Source organism: Amblyomma maculatum, chromosome 10 (genome assembly GCF_055883805.1).
Source record: "Amblyomma maculatum isolate TAMU_Amacu chromosome 10, ASM5588380v1, whole genome shotgun sequence".
NCBI classification, from domain to species: Eukaryota; Metazoa; Arthropoda; class Arachnida; order Ixodida; family Ixodidae; genus Amblyomma; species Amblyomma maculatum.
In genome coordinates this window covers 17,427,512-17,451,950 of record NC_139353.1, presented here as the reverse complement: position 1 = coordinate 17,451,950, position 24,439 = coordinate 17,427,512, and the positions used below count along the sequence as shown (strand labels likewise).

At 44.5% G+C, this 24,439-nt stretch overlaps 1 protein-coding gene across 2 annotated transcripts; it reads left to right on the top strand.

The window, feature by feature from the left end:
• The first annotated feature begins 396 nt into the window (after window positions 1-396).
• On the top strand, window positions 397-24,176 carry LOC146175693 (uncharacterized). 2 transcript variants are annotated; one of them, XM_084582067.1, is made up of 10 exons: window positions 397-723; window positions 1,434-1,528; window positions 1,891-1,954; window positions 4,681-4,781; window positions 7,577-7,640; window positions 8,206-8,313; window positions 10,407-10,504; window positions 13,204-13,273; window positions 14,917-15,087; window positions 23,798-24,176. In XM_084582067.1, the coding sequence occupies exons 1-10, from the start codon at window positions 660-662 to the stop codon at window positions 23,869-23,871; spliced, it is 909 nt and encodes a 302-aa protein (XP_084438193.1). In that variant the 5' UTR covers window positions 397-659; the 3' UTR covers window positions 23,872-24,176. The 2 variants fall into 2 exon arrangements, with proteins under 2 accessions (XP_084438193.1, XP_084438194.1); XM_084582068.1 differs by having other exon boundaries at window positions 399-723; window positions 13,210-13,273.
• Window positions 24,177-24,439: the final 263 nt, after the last annotated feature.

Genomic DNA, 24,439 nt, shown 5'->3' with positions numbered 1-24,439 from the left:
ATGTTACGTTACTAGACTAGGCCGCTAGGCCCTTCCCGGGATGACGCGACGGGCCGAAACCTGGCGCAATATTGCTAGTACACCTTTCGTTTCGAGTCGGACCTAGCAAAATAATCACTAGTAAAAATAATCCTTATTGCTACACATTAGATAAAAAAAAAAAGATACACGTGATGGTCACACACTGCCCAAGGTCAATGTACACTGCCATCGATGGCCGTTTTAAATCTAATCACGAACAATAATAATTAACACGATTTTAAAAGTTATTTATATTTTCTTGATTGTACTATATTATTTAGCAAGAAATAATTTGTATTTTATAATCTTTTGCAGTCGTCGAGATTCATTTACGTTCAACTTTTACGCAGTGCCCTCTACGCAGATACGTGACGAAAAGAAGTGCAGTGGTGCAGTGTGCATGCACACCTGGCGGCGCGTTCGAAAAAGTGTATGTCCAAAATCTGCCTAAATTTTCTAAATAGGGGTCGTTTCATGGGTCGTTTGAATAAGTAATGGTTGAGTACTTGCTCTCGCGCTGCTCGCGTTTTGCATTCGCGCGCATATCTGTCGCGTGACAGCATCAGCGCTTGTTCTCGGCCCGTGCTCTTCCAACTGTCGCCGTCCAGGCAAGGCGGGTCCAGCAGGCTGCAACTGCCATGAGCTCGACAGGTCCAGGGAACCGCGCTGTGTTGACGCACGCCGGCGCGATGCCGGCTGCAGGTGAGGAAATTCGCAATTCTTTGCTTTTCTGTGCACTAAATGCTGGCGCATTTCATAGTAAGACGGTCTGCTTACGCCCGTGATTCGCCTGTCCCAGTCTGTCAGCGAGTTTTTGCAATAGAATCGCCACAACACGCCAGTACCCCCTCCCTTCTTCGCACATTTAATGCTATTTACTTGAACTAGAGCCACAAAGGTCTATTCAGAGCTGTAGGGGTTCATTTATTTTTTTGTGCGAGAATGTTCGTGCATGGGGCGGATCCGAAATCTAGAAGGTGGTCACTCATTTGTACCACGGCGTTCGTTACATACCCTGCTCGACCGCGGTAATCGAGGCCGCGAGCGACATACCTTGCTTTTGATTTATCTAGTGGCACTCGCTTTACAGATGTGGCCAGCCCATGAGGTAATTATTACGTATCCCACCCGTGCAGTTGCATGTCCATAGACTGGCCATTTTTCAATTCCAACTGTTGGCGTGCAATCTAATTGGTTATGGCTGTGACATAATGACCTATGGGCAGTCATTTGGTCTGTAGTAATTGGCAGCGAACGAAACGAGTTGGGGCCCCTTCAAGGGCTTTACACTGGGCTTCAGCCTCATGCCTATAGTCATTCGAAAGCTTAATCACTAAGGTGTCAGTGTTACCTGCTTTGCTTTTAGCAGGACCTTAGTCATTTGTTAGCATCTTTGTGTTGTTCTTCTCCAGGTTCTGACATCACATACACCAGGGCCAAGTCCCTGCTCAGCCAGGGAAGGCGGCAGGCCCTGTCCAGTGTCATGAACAGTGCCTGCCCTGCTGATGTGAGTTCTTTTTGACATATGTGGGTTTCTTGTCTCACTGGCAGCACCTATTTGTTCAGTGATCTTAACCATGAATTATGACACAGGTGAATGTATAGTAAAGAGGGAGTGAAAGTAGAATTCTGTCAGCACAAAGCGAACAAAGTTGGGGCAGAGCCTTAGTCCACTGGTCATTGTTTCGACAAGACAACTGATGAATGAAAAGTTGATGCATTCAGACGCGCATCCTTTTCTAGGGAAGCTGGATTTTTGCTTGTGCTCTGCAGCAAAAAGTGGGCCGCTGCAGTTTTAGCAACTGTACATCGGCACACACATTTAATGACCTTACTTCTCTTGCTGCCTCACTTTGCATTCACTTCCAGGCTCGCAGTGAGAAGCAAGGCAGCGTGGATTGCACTGCCTCGCCCAAGAAGGCCATCACGTGTGGTGAGTGGGGTGTTTCCTGTCAAGAAATTTGCGAGGCATGCTTTTATACTTTCATTTTTTTGAAGATACGCTAGTGTGATGCCACCTTTGAAGACCTCAAGCATTGCTCAAAAGCCAGCTATCTTAACAGGGACAAATGACAGGGTCAGGCATTCACTCTGACCACCCAGTTTGTAGCATACCTCGTGTAACAGCCAAGATGGGCCAAAACGGGATTAAGGGTTCTTCTGAAATGAAATGAAATGAATGTTGGCATTTGCATGTATGCAATGTAGGGGCTAATATTTTTGTTCTGGCTGCTTGAATATTGTCAACATCAGTTTTTTTGATAGAGACGAGAAGAAGGGTGCCTGTGTAGTGTGATGTCAATGCACTTTTTAGAACCCCAGGTGGTTAAGTTTCCAGAGCCCTTCACTATGGTGTCCCTCGTAGCCTAAGTTGCTTTGGGATGTTAAGCCCTGTAAACCAACTAAATAACCTTTAAGTGCTCATGAAAAGCTGTTTACTAAAACTGGAAAATGCACACAATTGATGTCTCATCAATCCTCTCAATGTAAACATTTTTAAGCTAGCATCACTAACACCAAAAATATTGGTGATAGAAAATTTTTTTTTTTTCCACTCAATGTACCCCGGCGCGGAAGAAAGGAAAAAAGCCAAACGGAACCCCACCATGCTTTGTTCTTCCCGCTTCACTTAGGTGCGTCCAATGAGTGGGCGCACTAGGCAAGCCTCGATGACGTCACATGGGAATGCTAGGGAAACCTGTCACCCTAATTAGTTGAGCGGTCGCCAGGAGCACTTTTTAAAAACTATTCATAAATTATAGGCTTCACACAAATCTTTTAAGTTTGGCTCGGATAGTCGCAAAGACCACGTCTATGGATTTCTTACACTGAAATATTGGAGAAAATACTGTTTTAGGGTCCCATTAGGTATGGCTTCAAACTCTCAGGTGTGAACAGGAAAATTGTCGCATGCTGCGGAAATGGACGGACCCACATGCTTCTTACGAGGTAGACTTAGCATAGTACTTTATTTTTGGCAAAAGTGAAAGCTCGTGGCATTCCGATGTGTTGAGATTGTAGCCTGTCATTTGCTTTATAAAGCTGTGCCAAATTTGCACCTTCTGCATTGCTCACAACAAAGCCTCACTATTATGCTGGATGCGAGATGAGCACCAGTGGCCAACAGCATGGCTTTTAGTCACTTTGACCGCAGTTGCTTATCGGAGATAAGCTTATTCTCTGAACAAGCAACAAAGCAGAGTTGTGCTATGTTAGGGCAGAAAGCGAGAGTCTGGCAGTGCTTTACCAAGCCATGATTGAGCACTGCAAACGGGGCGCATAGAAAACACTGTTGGGTAGTAATTGCAGTTAAGGTCCTTTAGCTCATGCACACTGATGCTGATGTTATAGATAAGTCACCTTGGTCCCGGTTATGGTCATGCAAACAAATTGTATTGGGCTGAGTGCCATTTGCTGCTCATTGCGTCACTTTATAATTTTGTGTAAATAAATTTGAAGGAAGGTTTAACTGGTTACATGAAGATTCAGTCCTGTTCTACCACCTGACACTGCCGTCTATGAACAGCCTTAGTGGAGCAGGAGTGTCAGTAGGAAATTTGATAAAAATGGAAAATAAGAAGCCCCAGCACGCTACCTGAGGTATTCCTGACAAAAACCAGCTCACGAGAGTAGTGATGAGATGCCAACCACTTAGTGATATCAGTACTTATGAATGTTTCAATAATTTTCATCAATAGTAGGTTAGGATGAGATTCTGTATCAGATGCATGGGCAAATATATAAAAAAAAAAAATTGGGTTCAATTGCTCTTGTCAATATATTTGCAAAAAAAAAAAAAAATGAATGGCTCGAACAAGCTGTTTTATTGTGCACAACCATGTGCCAAAACTATTTTGTGCAGATGACTGTAAATTGTAAGCTTTAAGATAATTTGAGATATGTTTAGAGTGTACACTATATGCTCAAGCAGTTTACAGCGTGTACTCGTAGAAAATGGGCTGTTTTGTGAAATGAAATTTTTTGGGCTTACCTCCAGACTGGAGGAAATGTGCTTTGCACAAATTATGATTGAAAAATTATGGCTGGATGCTTAGCGACCTGCTTATGGCGTTATTTTCGTTAGGGAATTCTCGAGCTTAAGTGTGATGCTATGCATACAATCACCCTTAAATGCACTTTTTAGTGATGCATATTTCAGTACATGAGCTTGATTTTTATCTTGTTTATTTCGTCAAGCACAAAGCCTTACTTTAGTCTGGTTAAGTCATTTAAAGATATATCTCCCTTTAAAAAAAATTAAGCTTTTGAATTATGCGAAATTCTCCTCACTCAAACTACGAAGAACATAGTGAAGCTTATAGCTCTGACTCCAACAGTAGCTAGGGTGGTCAGTGTTGGTATTCGTCAACAAGACCAGGCTAAGTGCAGAAGAAACATGCTAGTGCTTGCTTGAATGGGTTTGCAGGTTGGTATGATAGCCACTGATCATTTCTGCTTCTTAAAACACACGAAATACGACTACATCAGTCTGTCTCCAAAAAGTTCATGCTTTGCCATTAGGTTGGCACGGAACGTTGAGATGAAGCTGGTTTAGCTGATCCAGCGCTTTGTGTCGATGCGAGGTCCAAAAAACATTTCTATGTGAACTTGGTGTTCACTGCTGGTGTTCACTGACGGTCTCTCTTTACCAACCTCCAGATGGTGCCAAAGTCCAGAGCGCAGAGATGCATTGCGCCTCGAAGCAGTCCTGCCTCGGGGCATTTACACCCGAGGTCGTCATGCCCAAGGAAGTCACACAGGTAAAAGCACAATGGAAAGCTGGGCAGTTTGGTTTTCAGTCACACGTAGAAGCAAACAGCATGGAGATGTAAAGATAGATGAAAAAAGTTGAGCAGTATGGATTCCTTCCTCCACTTTTATATTTTAGTTAGTTCCTTCAGGAGCAGCTCGGTCTCCCACAACAGGGCAAAGGGAGAAAAGTTTTTCACTTCTTGATGAGGGGTGTGCCATCCTTATGCTCTTTTGCACATGCAAGTGGCATCAGAAAGTTTTTAGGCAAGCTTTGTAGTATACCAATAGAGGGCAGCTCAAGGCTTACATGCATAGTCTCAAAAAAAGGACCGGCTTTCATAAGTTGGTTTTCAAAATGACACCGTCCTATGTATGTACATCTGGAACTGCCCAACTCTTGCTATTCTGGCCACATGCATTGTTGCATTTGAGATTTCATTCTGAGCAGCACGTTGAAAGAAAGTGAAAATAAATTCCGCACAGAACTGAACAAATTTGCCACACACGTTTGGCATGGCTTGGCAAGTTAAGGGTTTTGTTGCAATGAGTGAGGTGTTTTGAGTAGTATGCACGTTTCAAGAGTAGCAGAACCGCACTGAAGACTGAAAGAGACTTTCAGGAAGCTCAACAACAAATTGTTTAAATCATTTGAGAACAAACTAAGTGTTTAAGGATTGTCTGCGAACAATTGACAGCATTTCTGTCACTGTGTTGCTGCCAAGTTTGTCCATTGATACAGAATGGAGTACTACAAATACTGCATTGAAGTTTGCCAGGAACTCTGTTAACGTGCCTGTTATGGCCTATCCTTCATGTAGAGCATTTTTACTATAGTGATGAAACTTGGGTTTAGGGGTTAACCATCCCCACAGTGGAAGAGCTCGCGAAGGCATCTGAGGAAGGACATTCAATGAAAGCTACTGGTTAATGAAAACCGGAGGCCCATGACTACTCTGCATCCTGCCAGAGCTGCCCTCATAACAAGTAATTAGTACTAATTACTCATGAGCATCCATTATCAAGCTCAGGCATATGGCTGTAAAGGAAACCTCTTCAGGTTTCTCAAACTTTTCAAGTTTCAGGAAAATACTGAGCTAACCAAGCCGACAACTAAGTGTAAACTGTGATTACTTCTACCACAGTGTCTGAAAAAGCTGTCTAGGCTTCCTATTTAGCCATATAGCTGCTCTGTGGGGGACACTAATGAGACATTACTACTGTCGTAGGGATCTGCTCTACCTTAAGGAATTCCCCCTCAGAAAATTTGCATCAGCTTTCTTCCGTGTGAGCTGATCACCTGAAAGGTCTCCTTGCTTCTATACTCATCTTACTCTCCAGAGCTAACTTCTGCAGACTTCAATCTCTTAGCAGAGATGACTTGTATCAATGGTCAATTGTTCTGACTCCACTGTGGAATTGCAGAAGGTGGTTCACACGGTTTCAGCGCGAACTTAGAACCATGTGACTTAGGAGCTTTGCTATTCATATCATCTAGGTGCATATATAATTGAAATGTGAAAAATTGGCTTGCTCTTATGGTCTCTCTTTTTTATATAGAGACCCTTTTGAACATTTACCACAAGGGAAGCCGTATTTCTGCAACTGAATCCATATTTTGGCCAAACGCTGGCCATGCCAAATGCAAAATGCATACGACTTCTTCCCATTCTTGCAATGGATACAGTAGCTATTTTTATCCAGAACATCTGGCATCGACGTTGTGAGCGAAAAATAATGCGCGTGGCGCTGGCAGGCGGTAGCTGACACAGCTAAGCGCTGATTACTTTATGCACAGTATGGTGTTATACTCATAACGATGTAGCTTAAGGGCTCTTAAAGCTATGTTTCCTACTTTTGTCAACAAATTTGATAAAACCTGGTATTCTAATTTAGCTTCTGGCACTGATTTCAAATATGTAACTTTTTACATGATGTTATGTAATTGTAACTTGTAATTGAACAATAAATATGTAACTTATTGTTCATAATTTGCGGGAACAATGAAAAAATAACTGCACTACAAAAAATTTACATGAACACATTGCTAGGTACTAGAAAGTATAACGAATACAATGTTAGGAGCATTCTATGTGAATTTTTTGCAGTGCTGTTATATTTTCATTGTTTCTGCAAATTATGAACAATTAATTTCATTATCTCCTGAACTAATTGGCCAATTGGAAAAATAGTTCCATATTTGAAATCAGTGCAAGAAATTGAATCAGACTGCCAGGTTTTATCAAATTTGGTCAAAAATTTGAAAATAATTTTAAGAGCCATGTCCCCCCCTTAAGCGTCCCCGTAGTTTTCGTTTCCGGTTCTAGTGCAACACGAGCCCATACCGACCTGATGTGCATTTATTGTTGGGCAGCCATAAATATTGATTGTTGGCCATTTTTTAGCTGCGTTGATGCATTTGCAGTAGCTAAAGAGTATAGAACATGTGACATCAAGAGTGAAATGCATATGCGCTGTGTGAGCATTGTTTGCCAGGGAATGTTGGTGTAGCCCTACTTCAGTTTGCATAAGCAGTTGAGAAGTTGAAAATGAAGTTTCAGTGAAAGCTGGCTTTGTAATCTGCAATAAGTACTGCAGCATTTGTAGTCCATCAGTCCACAAAAATATTGTGTGAGAGCAAGATGGAAAGCTTCATGTTTCCCGGGCTCATTCCGTTGTTTCTAATCTCCAGAAGTGCAATTAACAGAAAACTCTTGCCAATTCATACTTTTGCTGTCTATCAGTTTTCTTTTTTTTTCTTTTTTTTTTTTTTTAAATTTAAGACTTATTTGTGCATTCCTTGCAGGGCCCCGAGGAAGAAGCTGCAAATCTTTCCATCGAGGTCATGCACCTGAAACTGGACTGCTCAGGTGAGAGCAGGTTTTTCGTGTGGTTTGCATGGTTCCATGCTTTCTTCTTTTTCTTTTTTTCAAAGAAAGATGGTGGCCAAAGTGATCCGCTTAATTGAATGTTTTTCCTCCTTCGTATTCTGATTTAATGATGTTTTACCATAATATCGAAATCTAGTACCCGACATACTGTGATTTCGGTTCACACCACAGTTCTTAAATTCTTCAGGAAATCCTGAAGAAAACTTTGCCATTTGCTTTAGCTTCAAGATGAAATGCTCTGACAGTGTTGTGACAAGCAGATGACATTCTTTTTCGGGTGCGTGTAAACTGCGAAATGCGTAGCACAAAAAGTGGGCATCTCGGAGTTTTGCCAAGAAAAACCTTCACAACAGTGGTCGTGAAGAAAAGACAGCTTTCAGACATTTCATCATCCCGCCAGGGTATACCAAGGGTTGTAAGAGTGCACTAACTCTGCCACCTCGATTGACAATACGGCCATAGGTGGCACATTCTTGGCTGTGCCGCGGTTTTTGTCAGTGACAAGCAGGGTGTCCAGCGCAATCTAATGGCTGTTTGTTGGCAGACGAGTTGTACAAGCTGTCTGAGGGCGAGAGCCTGGCTGTTGAGGATACACCGGAGGAGGACGTCCTGTTCTCCCAGCTTGCATCCTGCCTGGAGGACAAGCCAGAGGGTGAGTTCTTGGCTCCATCCTTCCTGCAATGCTCCAGCCGAGGGCTAGCCGCTGGCAATCCAAATTACTACATGCCCATGAAGAGCCAAGACTGAAGAACTTGAAGGCATACGAAATTTGCTGTGTTTCACATTAAATTGTCATGATCACCATATCAGTGTAAGGGGGCTAAAGAAAAGCAGCTAGGCTGAGACTCCCAACAGCTTCGTCGCACCTTCTTCAGGGTCATGCTGTTAAATATTCGAAATGGAAAAATTGTCATCGTGACGTTTACCTGAATCCTTCCACATACAGCTCACAAAGAAGAGACCACACTTTTAAAATCCGAGAAATGTTTTGTTGAACGTCGGTGTTTGAGTAGTCTTTTTTTTTCGTGCACAGTAAGCGAATAGAATAGCTACCTAATGAAATAGTTACCTTAAAAGATTACTTCCCAGTCGCTCTTAAGACTCATATCTGAATCACCAACGAATAGTATTAGTCAAAGTGCAACATGTTCTGTACTTTCCCCATTTTTGAATGTGTTGTTGTGTTTCCTTTCATCAACACATAATTAAAATTTTTGCTTGTTTTTATGCTGTACATTAATGGGAAGTTTTCCTTGCAGCACCGTTCCTTGCCCAAGTTTGTTCGCATTTGTGTGCGGCAGTGGTGCTCTTAGACATTGACCTTAGTACCCTATGTACACTTGTGCCGAAGGGGCAGTCTTTATGTATTATAATAAACCCATGCTGTGGTGACCCTTATGTTGTGTATCAGTGGTTAAGGGACTGGGTTGCTGGAACGGCGCGGGATCAAATCCCAGCCACAGAGGTTGCTTTTCGATGGAGGCAAAAGCAAAGAGCTTGTGTGCTGTGCGATGTCAGTGCATGTTAAAAAACCTCACGTGGTCGAAATTTTAGCTCTCCACTACGGTACCTCTCATAGCCCGAGTCACTTTGGGATGCTAAACACCATCAACTCAACCAAACCCATACTATGGAAGGTTTATGGCATGCTTAGGTTTAAAAGTTCAGAATTAATCCCCACACTAAATGTCTTAGATACTGCGGAGCACTTCATGGGCATTTCAAATTTTTCCTAAAGCAGGAAAGAGGGGTTAGAAAGCTGAGCACAATTTAGAAGCCTTAATACATAGTTTTCGTCTTTTCTGAAATTTGTCAATTTGTGCTTGCGGAAGCATGTCAAAGCTTATTTGTACTGCATCCACAGCTGGTACCAGTCGCAGCCAAGCACCCGCCACCTCACATCTCTGCTAGTATAGCTCTGTCTGGCAGTAGCTTGGGTTAACGTGGTAGTTCCAGAATCTCAAGTGGCTGAAATTAATCTAGAGGCCTCTCAATTAGTGGTCTTTGTCAGTTCAGGACATTACTGTGTACCATGCCATTTTTGTGGGGGGGGCCTCTATTCTCTTGTTTTTAAAGGTCCAGGTTCAGCTGCTGAAAGCCACATTTTGGCCCAGCAGATCTTGCACGCTTAGTTCCTTTTTGCTTTCGTGAACTAGGGAACTGTCAGCCTTCGTTGAACCTGTGTGCTTTGAGCTAGGAAAAGGGAGCTGCTGTGGCTCTGAGATCTCTCCTGTGACCATTGAGTCTTTCGCTGTCTCTTTTTGCCGCAGCACGTGCTAGCAGCTGCAATTGTAACTTATCGATGACCTTTGAAGAAGCAAGGTATATGTTGCTGGGCGAGTTGGTTAATCATTGTCAGAGAAAGAACCCTAGCAGACGATGCTAGCAGACGACGGACAAGGATGAGGAGGACACACAGATGCGCTCTGCTAGCGTCGTCTGCTGGCGTTTTTTCTCAGACTTTGAAGAAAGACTTTAGTGGGAAATCTTTGCTGGGAGGTCTTTACCAGTAGAATCGCTTTTTTTCGCATCTTTACTTTAGAGAAGAGTGCTATTGTGTTCCTTCTGCTACTTGGAGTTTGAATCTTTAATTTTCATAGGGTGAAGCACAGCTAATGTGTGCTCCTTAGTTGCTGTTTGTTTATGCATATATGTGTATGAATACGTATACATGTCTGTTGTTTTAACAAGCGCATCCTGTCCTACACATGTCTGTGGCCTAACCTGGCCACCCTTCCATCGCAGTACTACCAGCTTGGCCGGAGTTGGAATCATCTGGGCCCCAGTGCAGTACGCCAGACTGGCGTGAACCACTTCCCGAACTGGCTGTTCCCGAACTGGAGGTAAAGTAGTTGGATTCGATTCTGGGAGGGTTGACAGCAGAAAAGTTAAATTTATGGCTCAGGGATTGAGGCAGAGGTTGGAAAGATGTGGCGCACTCATGTGGCTGCACAGGCTGTATACACAATTAGGCTGCAGTGATGCCAGAAGTTTTTTCTTTTTTCTTTTTGTACAAAACAAATGATTAGGTATCTGGACATTAACGTGAACTTTTTTACCACTGTCCCGGCTGTTATCACTGGAGGAAGGCCCAAACATAAACTCATGAAACTCGTGGAACTCTGATATAGTTGCTGATGTTGGGAGCTTCAGTCACCCAGCTATGGGAAGAAAACTATAAACATCCCTGTTATGAAAGGATCTTAGATCAAGAAAGCTCACTGAATAATAAAGCCGCCCGCTTTTCTGAGTGCGAACTGTGAATTCCTTCCCAGGCATGCAGCCAGCCGTACTGCATTGAAGAAGTGTATCTTCATCACACATGTGGGTCACTAATTATTCAATACCCATTCTCTGCTTCCATGTGGCAAATTTAATGATCAGCTAGCAACAGGCACCAGATATTGTTGGCGACCTAATTTTAACAAGGACTGAACTTTTGATGCAACATACTTAATATAAAAATCGGTAAGGCGTAATGACTATGAAAGTATGTTTGTGCGGTAGGAAGTGTTTGAGAGAAAAAGCTTTCAGGCCTGCTTTTTCACAGTTTGCAAATTTGTATAAAGTCTGTGCTTTTTGTAACGGCTTTTAGATCTTTTTTTCTTTTTTTCAGTGCACAAGGCTTTGAACCATTTTTTAAGATGAATTTCTTTCTCACACTTTTGTGAGAAAACTGCACTCTTCGAAAAGTAATGATAGTCGCCACAACTGAACAGTTGTTTGGCAGTGTCTGTCTAGAATTGCTGTAATTTTCTTTAAGAGTACTTCGTAAATGTTTTCACGAAGGCCTCCATTTACGTTTACTTGTTACAGTATGGGTTGGGTAATCTTTAATGGTGTCTGGGCTTGTGAGCTGATCACATTTCGAAGGCCATGTTAGGTTCTGTGCTGGCTTATGATATCCACAATTACTAAAGAACAGGCCTGTAACTTTCTGCAGCGGAAAATTTTAAATGCAATGAATTGAGATTGGAAAATCGGCATCATTCGAGGGGGAAAAAGTGCTTCAGAACGTACCTCACATTATATGTATTCAGAACCACGGCATGACTATAGTGAGATCATTTTTTTCCCTTTGAGGCCTTTAAAGGGACCGTGAAGAGGTATTTACTGAAACTTGAAAATGCGTATGAGCGATGAGTACTCCATCATCAGTCCTCTCTGTGACTGAACAATTTTTAACCTAGTTTCACTAAAACTGAACCGAGGGGTGATCAGAAATGATGCTCCTCTTACCCCCCTCAACTTGGCACACGCCGGCATGCAAGAAAAAATGAAGTCGCAACGTTGCCCCATCGCATCCTTTCTTGCCCGCTTCACTTCAGGGCGTCCAATTATCGGGCGTGCCCGGAAGCCCAGTTGACTTCAGCAGAAAAGAGATGCACGGGGAGATGTTACCTTAATCGGTTGCAACTGGTAGCCAGGAGCAAATTTTAAAAATTGTTGGTAAATTACAGGCTCTACACACAGCTTTTAAATTTGACTCGATTACTCTCAAAGACCACCTCTGGGGATTTCTTGGATTGCAATATTACCGTAAACCTGCCATGGTGGTGCAGTGGTTAGGGCGCTCGACTGCTGCGCGCAAGGATGTGGGATCGAATCTTGGCTGCGGTGGTGCCCGTGTGCTGTGCGATATCGGCGCACATTAAAAAACGCCAGGTACATTTCTGGAGCTCTCCAGTACAGTGTCTCTCATACTCTGAGCCATTTTGAGACGTTAAACCCCATAAACAAACAAACAATATTGCCATAACTATTGTTTCAGGGGCCCTTTAAGGTGGCCAAACCAAACTTTGTCATCAGTCTTGAAAGCTAGTTGAAGCCAGCATCTCACTCATCTTGCGACTAAGCGCGAGGCATGAATCCGAAGGAAGTTGTCGCTACATGCGTGTAATGAAAGCAGTATGGATCACTAAGACAGTCACAGGGAGAGTTGAGTGAAGTAGGGAAAAGAACAGGCAGCTTGGAACATAGAGCACCAGCAGTGTGGTGGTAAAAGCAGTAATAGTAGCCTTTGCCGTTTAGGAGGTTGCCTGCATGAACATAAAGGCTTGGTTTGCTTTGCTTGGGTGTGGCACACTCATCTGGAGTGCTGCACCTTCAGCAACATCAGCCTAGTCATAGCTTTTGTATTTTATCACGATTATTTCTTAGGTTCTCGGCCAAGGTTGAACAGCTTGGGGTTTCATTTGAAACTCTTCAATGGTTTCGCTTCTCCCACTGTATTATCTTTTTACAAATAAGGTGCATCAGTAATTTTTCATCCATTCTTCCACTCCTAATTTGCCCGTAACAACATAGGGAAAAAGGCAATGCGTGCACTAACTTGCATCACCGTAAAAACTGAGTTTTTGTGGGATCCTTGGTAACTACGGGCTGTAATGACTGGTGAACTGTTGTTGTTGTTCAGGTGGTTGGAGGGAGTGCAGTTAAAAGCTGGGGCTAGCCATATCTTTTCCTTTGTCTTTCATTTTAATTTTTTTTTCCTTATGGAATAACCAGAGTGAATTTCTTTGTTCCTTGCATTGTTCCATAGTTACAGGATGAAGATTCCGATGCAGCAGACGTTTCGGACATCGAGACTATGCACCCGTGCAGCGATGACGGTGAGAAGAGAGCAGTTTTGTCTTCGATTGTATGAAAGAAATACCAGCGTCGAATTGGGTTTCATCAGGAAAAAAACCTATCTCTTTGAAAAAAAAAGATGGGAATGAAATGAATGTTGAAATCAAGCATCCAATGGAATTTTGTTATGAGCACCTTTTCGGTATCGTCGTCGTAAAATGGCAGTTTAGTGTTTCTCTGCATTCAGCACAACATATATCCCACCATATCTGCAAGTTGACTACCGGCATTGAGTTTTTTTTCTGATAGAGGCTGGTGCGCATTGTAGTAGAGGCCACATTCATCATCATCAGCTGCATTACAGCCTTTGCAGAGCGAAGTCTTCGCTCATATTCATCCAATTGACATGATGGTCTTATGCTGACCACATCCACCTGACCCCTTGTATCCTTGACCCCTATGAGGGCGCATTAGAATCTGATAAATATGGCATGCCACTCATGATTGTTCTGTCCTCATCTTTTTGTGCAAATATTTATTTAAAATTTCAAATACGAATGGGTTATGTTCAAAAAACTGATACTATTAGAAATTTTCAGAATATACTCTAAAATTACCGAATACACTGAAAATTTCGGATTCACCTCAGTTACTCTGCACTTCACGCTTCACTGTAATGCTTGACTGCGTTCATTGTGCTGTGAAGCACCCCAAAAAACAACAGGGCCACTTTGTGAAGAGGGCATTCCTGACAGTGTGTGCAAAAGAGGCGCTTAACAAAACCGAAAAAAAAAATGTTCATTTCGGTTTAACTTCATCTCAAATGTAGACAATTTTCATGTAGGTGCTCATCAGATAAGATTCCTGAGATGTAAACTGTTTTTGGCAGTTTTTTCGGGCCTCTCAATTATTTGAGACAAAGCCCAGGTGCGAAAATGGGTTTGCCATTGTGGTATCGCGATTGGAGGATATAAACTCCGTGTGTGTGGTGAAGCATCCTCAAAACGTGGCAGAGCCATTTGGGAAGAGGCACTACGGCTATTGTGTCACTCTGCAAAAAAAAGGGCTACACTTCTAATGTGCTTTCTTTGTAGCTCAAATTCTGCTTTATTTGTTCATATCTTCGGTCCGCTTGAATTCTGAATGAATACTGTTCCGCTATACATTATACGGAGGCTTGGCTATTTGCAGCTGTGCCATGGCGAATGCGGGCGAGTTTCAAAAAGTTGAGCAATCATTCGTGATGTGGCCGAAATTTTGGTCGCTCATAAACATTAGTTTTATGGAGCACGTTGCGGTGCTGGGAAAAAGTCTGCATAATTAAGCGTGTTTCGAAAAATGGGCAGTTCGAATCTTTGGTCAGCTATTATGCATCTGCAGCTTGGTAGTTGTAACAAGTGCTGACTCAATTTGTTTTGGAGAAGTAGATGTGATTTGAACACAAGTTTTGGAAAGGAAATTGAGCAGAAAATAGCTTTATTGTGGCAGTATACTGCACAGGACCCATAAAGCACCAAAAAAGTTTTAGAATTCTTCATTCAAGCTTTTGTAGCCAAACAGCATATTTTCGGGGCCCTAGTCATGAAACCGCAGAGCAGGAGGAGATATTGGCTGAGTAATATTTTCAGTATTTGGCAGCATGTGCAAGGGTCCACCTCAGGTGCATTTTTGTTTGTTTGTTCAGAGCACCTGTACGAGCTGCCGGAAGAATTTCAACTGGACGACAAGCTCCTGGCCGTGCTGCGAGGTGTACGTGGAGTTGATTGGCACCAGAAGCTGGGCGTACCCGTCCGCATGCCATCGACACCTCCAGAGTTTGCCCCACTTCCTTCCTTGGAAACAGGATGCCTGCATGGTGAGTGGTACATCATGGCCTGCCCGTTCAAGAAGCTTCGTTCAAGACTGTGTGTTGTAGGTTCGGGCCATTTCTGTGTTCATATGCTTCAGATTGCGCACAGTAAAAGTGTGTGGAGTTCACACTTTATTTTTTCCAGTTATGTTCCTAGATAACATGGTTTCGTGGCTATGTTAAAAATAAAAAAATTGCGCAAATATGCAGTTCTGTGTTCAACCGCACGTTCCAACCTACATGTGGGCAGAGCGTGGAGGCACATGACAAGCTGGAATGCACTGCAGTATACTAAGGTGCAAAGTGCATTAGCATTAAAGACAGTTTGCAGTACGACCAGTCCAGTCTCGTTACAGCAGAGGCGTGACATGAAAAAAGCACCGCAGTACGTTTGCAGTGTGAAGCGTCCGCGACCTACAACAATGCGCTCTTGCGCAAAAGCCCTCCGCTGCTGTCGATGGATTGGATGTGCTGCGAAGTTCATTCTGAGCAAGAAACATGAACACAGACTTAGTTTCGTGAGAATTAATTTTTTTTTGCACTTTGTGCCAGAAAATAGCAATTTTCGATGAACTGGAACTATCAGTAAATACCTTTGTAACTCTTTCAGCGGTTCGGTTTCTCAAAAGTAGGCAGTTTGAAGCAAACATTTTTGTGGATATTTAAGTTTGCAGGGTTCTAGTGCATCCAGGAATGACAACTGGCGAGCTATGGTAGGGTGCTGTCTATACCGGTGCTCCCGTCAACCTCTGCCCACTTCACTTGACGTGTGTCGGTGGTTTAGGGTGCCACTCCTAAACTCGCATGTTTTATGTTCAGTATTCTCGAGCTCAAAGTGAAATTAGCTCGCAGGAGTTTGAGCAGCTTGTGCAAAACATGCTCTTGATATGCTTCCCTTCTAGTTCCGTCCTTGTTTGTTCCTTTTGCTATCTTGCTTGAATGACGAAAATGGGCCTACGCACAGTTCGTACATATTTACCCTCTCAGGTGCTGCAGGATCTACGTAGCGCTTTTGTACAGGCCTGTTTATTTTACCAGACTTCTTCCATGTGTATTTCAGTGTGAAAGCCGCACTTGCATGATAAATTGGAAAACCATGAGGTATCTCTGAAGCTTCAACCTTTGACCCTTGCGGAAAAAAAAATCAGCCAGAGCAGATCTGAGCACAGAAATTTGTCATGGGAAGAGAGTATGGAAGCTCTCTACTATATCTTGACTACAGTGCCCAAGGATGCAGGATCGAATCCCCGCCTCAGCGGCCGCTTTTCGATGGAGGCGAAAAGCAAGGCGCTCGCGTGCTGTGCGATGTCGGTGCGCGTTAAAAATCCTCATGTGGTCTAAATTTCTGGAGTCTTCCACGTCATTCCGCTATGACGTCTCTCATAGCCCGAGTCGCTTTGGGACATTAAACCTCACAAACCAAACCATCTACTATTGCTATAACCAATCATCCCATGTGTTTCACTCTCTGTTGGACTGTGCTCGGCATATCATTGTCTTCGTAAACTTCCACCTACGCGCAGATGAACCAGAATGCTTTGCTATTGGAACGCCCACCTAAAATGTGTTGAGTGGCTCCAAAATAATCTTTAGCACGATTCCCAGTCATTCATTTCTCCAAGCTTTTTTTCTGACTCTTTACCTTGAAACCCTAGCCTCAAACCGAAAGGGAAATGAAGTATTCCATGTTTTCACACATACTTTGCATACCTCCAGTTGAACTGTACTTTACAAACTGCAGTGTTACAGCACATGGAAGAATAAGACTCTCAGGACAACACATTTGAAGCAAGGGCTGCAAAGTAGAACCTTGCTACTTACTATTTCTGACGTTGCATTCTTTATACCACCCTCGTCCATGGACTGGAGGGGAGTTGTGTTGGGCGGCTGGAATCCCAAGTGCATGGACTAAAGATCGCGGATGCACAGCAGTTTTCCACAAAGAATGGTGCATTTCAGTTCTTGTGATGTTAACACCTCCTGTCAAGTTTGTAGGTGCAGTCTCTGTGCAGCTCTGCTATGTTATCCGCGCTTTGTGTTGGCCTTGAACTGCACGAGCAGAGACTTTACTTTCCTCAAGCACCTCGGGCTTTCAGAATTTCCTGTCGCAAGAAATGGAAGATTCTTCGTCTCCTACATGTTGCTGCTGACCGTTACTGCAAAGTGCTCTTTACCATGCTTTCTATCATCACAGGAATCTGCAGACTTGGAAAGAGACTTTTTGAGCAGCAGCTTTTAAACTATTGCAGTTTCATCACAGTTAACGACATTGTGTATGGTTGATGGCGGCACTCTCTGCACATCCTTTTGACAGTGAGGTCATAGTCTCTTGAAACGTCGCTGTGCTTGTTGCCCGACGAGCGGGCTGGTGAGACTTGTGCAACTTGGTATGTTACGTCACTGAGGCGGCGGAGAACAAGATAAGGGCCAAAATAGCGGTGCAGTAATTTTTCAGACAGCCCATGGCAATGAACGGGTGTCCAGACCCACACATAGTCACCTGGTATGTAGGTAACTATGCAGCGTCCAAGGTTGCAGCAGTCAGTATCGATCTGCTGCTGACTGTGTATTCGTTGCCTGGCAAGCTGCCTCACTTCTTCCGCTCGCTGAACATAAGTGGCGACGTCGAGATGGAAGTTCAGTCTCACTGTCAGGATCAACGGGCAGCAAAACGTCCAGCAAAGTGGTAGCCTGGCGGCTGAAGACTAATTCGAACAGAGTGAGCTGTGTCTTCTCTTGCTGTGTTGTATTACGCGCGAATGCTTCGTATGGAAGAATTTGATCCCATGTTTTGTGTTTGACATCAACATACATGGCATTCCATCAAGCCATTTGTCTGCGAGTGGTAGGTCGTTATAAGTCTGGGGCTGGTGTGCCTAAGCTTTAGCACAATTTGAGCGAAGCGGGACTAAACGCAACTCTAAATCGGTAATAATAGCTGCAGGAGTGTCATGACACAGGACAATGTTATGCACAAAGAATTCGGCGACTTAAGCACCATTACCGCTTGAAAGTGACGTGGTCTCTGTGTACTGTGTTAAGTAATTCGTTGTGACCACAATCCATTGTTTTCCAGTGGACAATTTCATAAAGGGGTTGACGCAGTCCATGCCAACTTGCCGGAAAGGGGTCTTTGGTAGCGCTATCGGCTGGTTTCAGGGGGAGACTTTCATCGTTGGCACTTGTGGCACGTTTCAACGTAATTATGTACTGATGGTAGTAATCTGGGCCAATAATACTTCAGTCGAATCTTTGCCAGCGTATGACTGACCCTCAAGTGGCCGGCGGATGGTTCATGACAAGCGCTTAAGATTTCAGAACGTAACTGGGATGGTACGATAAGTAGAAACATCTCCTTGTTGCTGTCAAAGTTGCGCTTGTATAGGACTGCACATCACAGAATGAAGGACTGCAGACCATGGCGAAACACTTGCGGTACACCAGCACCAAAGCCTCCAGGGACTCAATGATTGGCACAACTCTGGGTCGGTCCATTGAAGCTGCGCCATACGGGACACGCTAATGGCACAAAGAAAAGGGCAATTTTCGGTCATCTTGCGAAGCTGGTTCTACGGGCGTTCTTGAAACAGTTTGCATCTTGGTGCTGCCAGCCTGACTTGTAGATGACTGTCACATCGTACTCCTGCAACCAGAGGCTTCTGTCCAATTGGCCAGAAGGGTCTTTGATGCTGGCTAGCCAGCATAGAAAGCGGTGATTGCTGGCTACATGAAACAGTCAGATGACCGAAAGACATTCTTCTTCTGTCATCGAATAGTTCTGATCAAGAAAGTGTGTGGCTCGCATAGTCTGACTCGTTCTGCACCGCCCTGCCACTGTATGAGGCCTTCCTGAGGCTGACGTTGCTGGCGTCAGTGTGGATATCAGTGTCAGCATCTTGTCAAAATAAGCTAGTATCGGTGGACTTTCGAGACGTCAGTGGAGCTCCTTGAAATCATCGTTTTGGGCACTCCTTCATAAAAAGGATGTCATCTCTAGTCAAGGCTGTCAGCGGCTTCGTTAGGTGAGAAAAATCTTGAACAAAGCGGCAGTAATACGAGTAGAGGCCGAAAAAGCGTCCGAGGGCCTTTTGTCGATTGGACGTAAGAAACTGGAGATGGTGGAAGTCTTGTCGGGGTCTGGGTCTGCACTGACATGCCTTAAGAAACGGAGCTCCTCGAAGGCTAAATGACATTCCTCTGGCTTGATGGCTGGCTGCGCAGATTGGAAAACTGGAAGGACAATGTGCACTCACTCCAAGTGTTGGTCTAAGCTAGACGAGAAAGTGACCACGTCGTCCAGGTACACAAGGCACGACTGCCACTTCAGACAAGCTCAAACTGTGTCCATGTGTTGGAACGTTGCTGGAGCGGAGCAAAGCCCAAACGGGAGCATCTTATATTTGTACAGACTGTCGGGTGTCATGAACGCAGTTTTCTCAGTCTCGCTTATCCACCTCTATCTGCCAATATCCGCTTTTGAGATCTGAGGAAGTCAAGAACTTAACATCGCATAGTTGGTCAAGCGCATCATCATTCCTGGGAAATGGGTATACGTCCTTTTTAGTAACGTTATTTAGTTTCCCGTAATTAATCCAAAACCGCAAAATGTTGTTGTCTTTCTTTTCATCAGGGCCACCGGTGACACCCACGGGCTTGTTGACGGCTGTATAACATTGTTTGCAAGAATTTCGTTGACTTGTTCTAATAGCCTCACAATCTTTCAGTGAAACAGTGTATGGACGCTGGCAAACTGGTGGCATGACCGCATCTGTGACGATGCGATGCTTGGCTATAGGCATACGTCTGACCTTGAAGCTCGTTGTGAAGTAGTGTTCAAAATCAGCCAGCAGAGATGACAGAAGACTTTTGATATGACAAGCCCTGATTGATTTTAACCTTCTGAAGGGTGTTGCATGGTGTGGCATTTCTATTCAGATTTATTTCCACTGGGAACAAATTCGGCAACTCATCTACATCGTGAAGGAAGGCGACAGCCATTCCCTCGGCAAGGTGCTGAAGTTCTTCACGAGCACTCTCTCATAGCCATTCTGCAGTTCTGCAAGATCGCATGCGATTGCACGTCCCTTCTCGAGCAACAGTGAATGGTGGCTGTTAGCAATACCTTCACAGTCATGAAACGAATCGTTTCTCACTAGGACCAGCACACTGGACTGTGGTGGCAGCATTATGTCGTTTTCGACAATATGCAGACCTTGATTCCTGGATCTTCTGTGTCACTGTGCGCCATGGCCTGTTTCGTTGAGAATGTGACTCATGCTTCGCATAGGTCGATGACGGCACCGTTCGCCTGCAGAAAGTCGATGCCCAGAATCAGATCCCTCAAACACTCGCGCAAGACGACAAATTCACTGTGCACCTTCTGGCCAGGGCAATGAGGCGACTTTCAGCTGTGCGGATGCTAGAACCCAACCATGGTCAAAACTTTGCTCAGATCCTGGACAACAGCATGGCTTGTCACTGAATAGTCTGCACCAGTATCAAGTAATGCAATCACGTCAGTTTCATCATTTGTCACACGAAGCGCGTCTGATGCTGTTGCTACCCTGCCCTGTGAGAAATCAAGGTATCAGCGGCAGAGGATCTTCAGTTTTTTTATGACGTCGGGGGGAAGGGCCTTACCTCCAGAGGCCGCTGGAATTAGTTTTCCCGGCCTGGACTGACAGAATACAACTCAGGATAGCTGGCAGCTTAGCGAGGGTATGAGGAACGGTAACGAAGAGGAGACGAAGACCGCGATCATAACAGCTGCATGTCCCACGGTTTTGGCAGGCCGACAGATGGGCTTTAATCTCGAGCGGCCGTTCATCGTTCCGTGGGCAAGGATTGTCGGGCGCAAAGCTTCGGAGACCCACTCGGCGGTATGGGCACATCCTGTAAAGATGACTCGCCTCACCACAGTGGTAGCAGAGGGTCCGACAGTCCGTTGCACGCCACAGTTCACACTTCCGTGGCCGCTGATAGGCTCGTGGAGCAGGCACACGTGCAAGACTGGACTGCGGCCCTGCTTGAGTCGCGGTGTTTACTTTGCAGCCTGATGCTGTTAGTGCCTGACAGAGGACAGATGCGTAGGTAGGTCGGACGTCAAGCTGGCAAGGAACCTTTGAGACTTGTTGCTGCTGCACTGCCAGGCGCACCTCGTCCCGGATGACTTCAGACAGTGATGTAATGCGTTGGGGAATGTAGCCCCCCCCCCCCCCCCCCCCCCCCCCGAAATATTTCCCAGGTGGGCAGGGTGCTCTCGTGGTTCTCGAACAAAGTTCTAGCAGAGTCCTCGAAATTAAAGTAGACATTATGGAGCTTACAGTCGTTGCTGCAGCCGTTGTAGCGGGCCACCCGCGCAGAGGTGTCCAGGCAATCTCCGCATCTTCGTACACGTTGCTGCAGAAAGATGGGGGTGTTCGCAGCGTGTGGTAGAGGACGGGCACCGGGGCTAGGGACCTACTGTCTGTGGCCGTTTATGGTGGGACCGTCTGTCGAGGTTGCGTCGTCCTTGTCTGGGTGGCAAGAGGCCCGAATTCAGGTGACTCCCATGGCAGCGGCTTGGGCGCTGATGAACCGTTGTGAGATCTTTGTTTTATCTCCTAGGTGTACACAGATAGGGAAACGTACCAAGCACCAGATGTGTAACAGTTGTTACACAGAAGTACAGAACAGAATAGACTGCAGCGGCTGAACGAGGGCACCCAGAATGGGCCTACACTTCTACGTCCTACACCTCTGCTCCTTATGTCGTCTTTCTTCTTCTACGCATACAACATAAGTGTCGATATAACCACATGTGGAAGGCTTCTTCAGGCTTCGGGTGGCTTCCTATCCTATTTTTTCTTTCAAACATGAAGGAAGACTTTCTTTTTTGCTGGACCAAGAATCTTGCTGTTATTTTTTATGTAATTGGAGGCAGTTTACATAGAAATATTAAATTTCCGGGTAACTTCTCTCGCAGATCGGGTAATCTACACCTGCTGAACGGTGGAAATCTTCTTCACCATTGTCATAGTAGCATATTTGCAACGCTTGCCATCATTCCTAGTGACAGTGTGGGTACTGTCAGTACCGTCATACACCTGAATCAATGTCTGTCTCACTGCAACTTTGACACAGTACACACGACTAAACACTGCCGCACAGACACCAGACACGCAGATATAAAAAATGGCTGACTTGTGGCGCCACTATATTGCCAAGGCAGGACTTCAGCAGGGCTTAAGCCAGTCTGCTGAAACATGGAGAAACAAAGATGATCGTGATTGTGCATTTGCAAGTAGGGCCACCTCATAGGTTTGCAAGGAGGCTCAGATAAGGAAAATGTCAAAAGGTTTAAAATGGCTCCTAGTGTAACATTCAAATGCACTAGCTTGGCTCATTTTATTTTACAGATGCTAGATGCATTAGATGTTATTGCTCTTTCTGCCATCACCTGCTAGGGGGATACATTTGTGAGGAGGCAGTGATGTATGTTTGCGAAGTTGGGAGGGACATAGATATAAAGCCCCGTGCCACAAGAATGTGCATGGGCTGCCTGGGGCCAGTGTGTCCAACTCTGGGTCCAGAGAGTCTTGGAAGGCTGAATTCTCATCTCTTCTTCTTATCCTAATGGTGCAGCCTCAACTGGCAGTGCTTGCTTGCCAGTTTGGCAATGCAGGGATTGGTGAGCCGGATAGACCTTGTGTAGTGGGGCTTTTGCTCTAAAGTGACATTAAACTGGTTGTGCCATGCATCGGTTCACATTGATGGGGGCAGGTTGAAAAGCAGAAGTGCTGGTCTTTGTTCACAGAAGGCCAGGAAAATCAAAAAAGAGATTGCAAGGTGTCCTAAATATTAGTATTCATTACACATTACGGTCCATGGGGACAGGGATGATGAGACTGAGCAGTCTAAATAATCAAGAAATAGGTCGTGAGCGAGCTGATACAGCTTGGCTGCGCATGCTTTGGGTGCGGAGTTTACCAAGTTGGTCTTTTTAGTCTGACCACCACTTAGCATTAGGCAGGACGAAGGGTGCAAATGGAATCTGTGAATGAGACTTGTCAATTCTTTATTGCATACCTGATGCATACTCGGCACTTCTCGATTTCTGCGAGGTGGGCTGCGCAGTGTTTACCAGTTGCTTCAGCAAATCATTTTTTGTATGCATAACCATGCAACTGTTTGCTGTGCTATACTCGGTTAGACTCAAAGCAGGTATAAGAGTAACTTTCATAAAGGACAAAAAAACTGATCAAAATGACAATAGAATGCCAGATATTGCAGGAAAGAAATCTCAATGAAATTACCTACAGAATTGGCTGCATGATGGTGTAAAAACAACAAATGAAGCCCTTTGAGTCCAAGAATTCCTATTAAATGAACGTTTGCCCAGTGCGATCTTCCAGCTTTTGCAATGTTCAGAGCCTCAGCAGAGTGCTTCTTTTCACTTCGTGAGATCACAGAAAGTAATGTGCCAAAGCCCACTGACATGAGCATGCATCACTAGAAACTGTTGCTGGTTGCATAGAATGCAATGCATCTTAGCGGTGAGAATATGCTCAGAGCATCTTGGGATAAAAACGGCAATTTGATATATTATGTGGGATGTAGGCTAAATATTTCCAGCGCTCTGGGGGGTCATTTTCAATTGCTTGTAGTACACGGGGGGAGGGGAATAAGTTGCAAACCTAATAGTCACCATAACTCCATTATTGTGGATTTCCTGCAGAAGAGTTTGTGGACCTGGATGCCCTCGACATGCTGATCCCAGAAGACACTCTGCAGTTGGTGCCGCTCGAATAAATGCAAGCTGCCTGGATTTTTCATCTTGTCATCGCAGTTACCTCCATCGTCTGTGCAAGACTTGTCACCAGGCTGTACCGGTGTCTGTGTCAATGCAATCACTTTGTCAGTATGTGTCAGTGTGTTTGTGTCATCAGTTTGGGGGACATTTTTTTTATGGTACCAGGCCAGGGTAAAGCCCTTTTTTTTTATTAGAGCTAATTCCTAATATTACTCAATTGACCTTGTGCTGTATGGTACTGGCACTGTCTTGCGTGCCATTGATGCCCACGTGGCTTTGAATAAAGGTGATTTTTGAAGCAGGATTTGTTGCTATTTTGCATGGCTGAATGTTTTGCCAAGGCTCTGAAACTGCTTCAAATGGAGAGCTGTTCATTTGCAGAGCTCTCGGGCAATATTAATATGATCAACAGGATTGTAATATGTGCTTGCTCCCACTTTGCAGGGGTGGAACTGCTCTGCCAGCTGTGCCAAGTGGTAATTGTGCTACATGCTGCTACGAAGTAGCTTTTGTCCTAGCTTGAAAACTTTGGTGAGAGCAAATACGAAACTAAAGCTCGGACTTTCA

Bases quoted from the DNA above. Each gene is read 5' to 3' on its own strand.
- LOC146175693 (XM_084582067.1), top strand. From the start codon at position 660: ATGAGCTCGACAGGTCCAGGGAACCGCGCTGTGTTGACGCACGCCGGC. The intron at 7,641-8,205 runs GTGAGAGCAGGT...GTTTGTTGGCAG, and splicing joins CCTGAAACTGGACTGCTCAG to ACGAGTTGTACAAGCTGTCT. The intron at 15,088-23,797 runs GTGAGTGGTACA...GATTTCCTGCAG, and splicing joins GGAAACAGGATGCCTGCATG to AAGAGTTTGTGGACCTGGAT.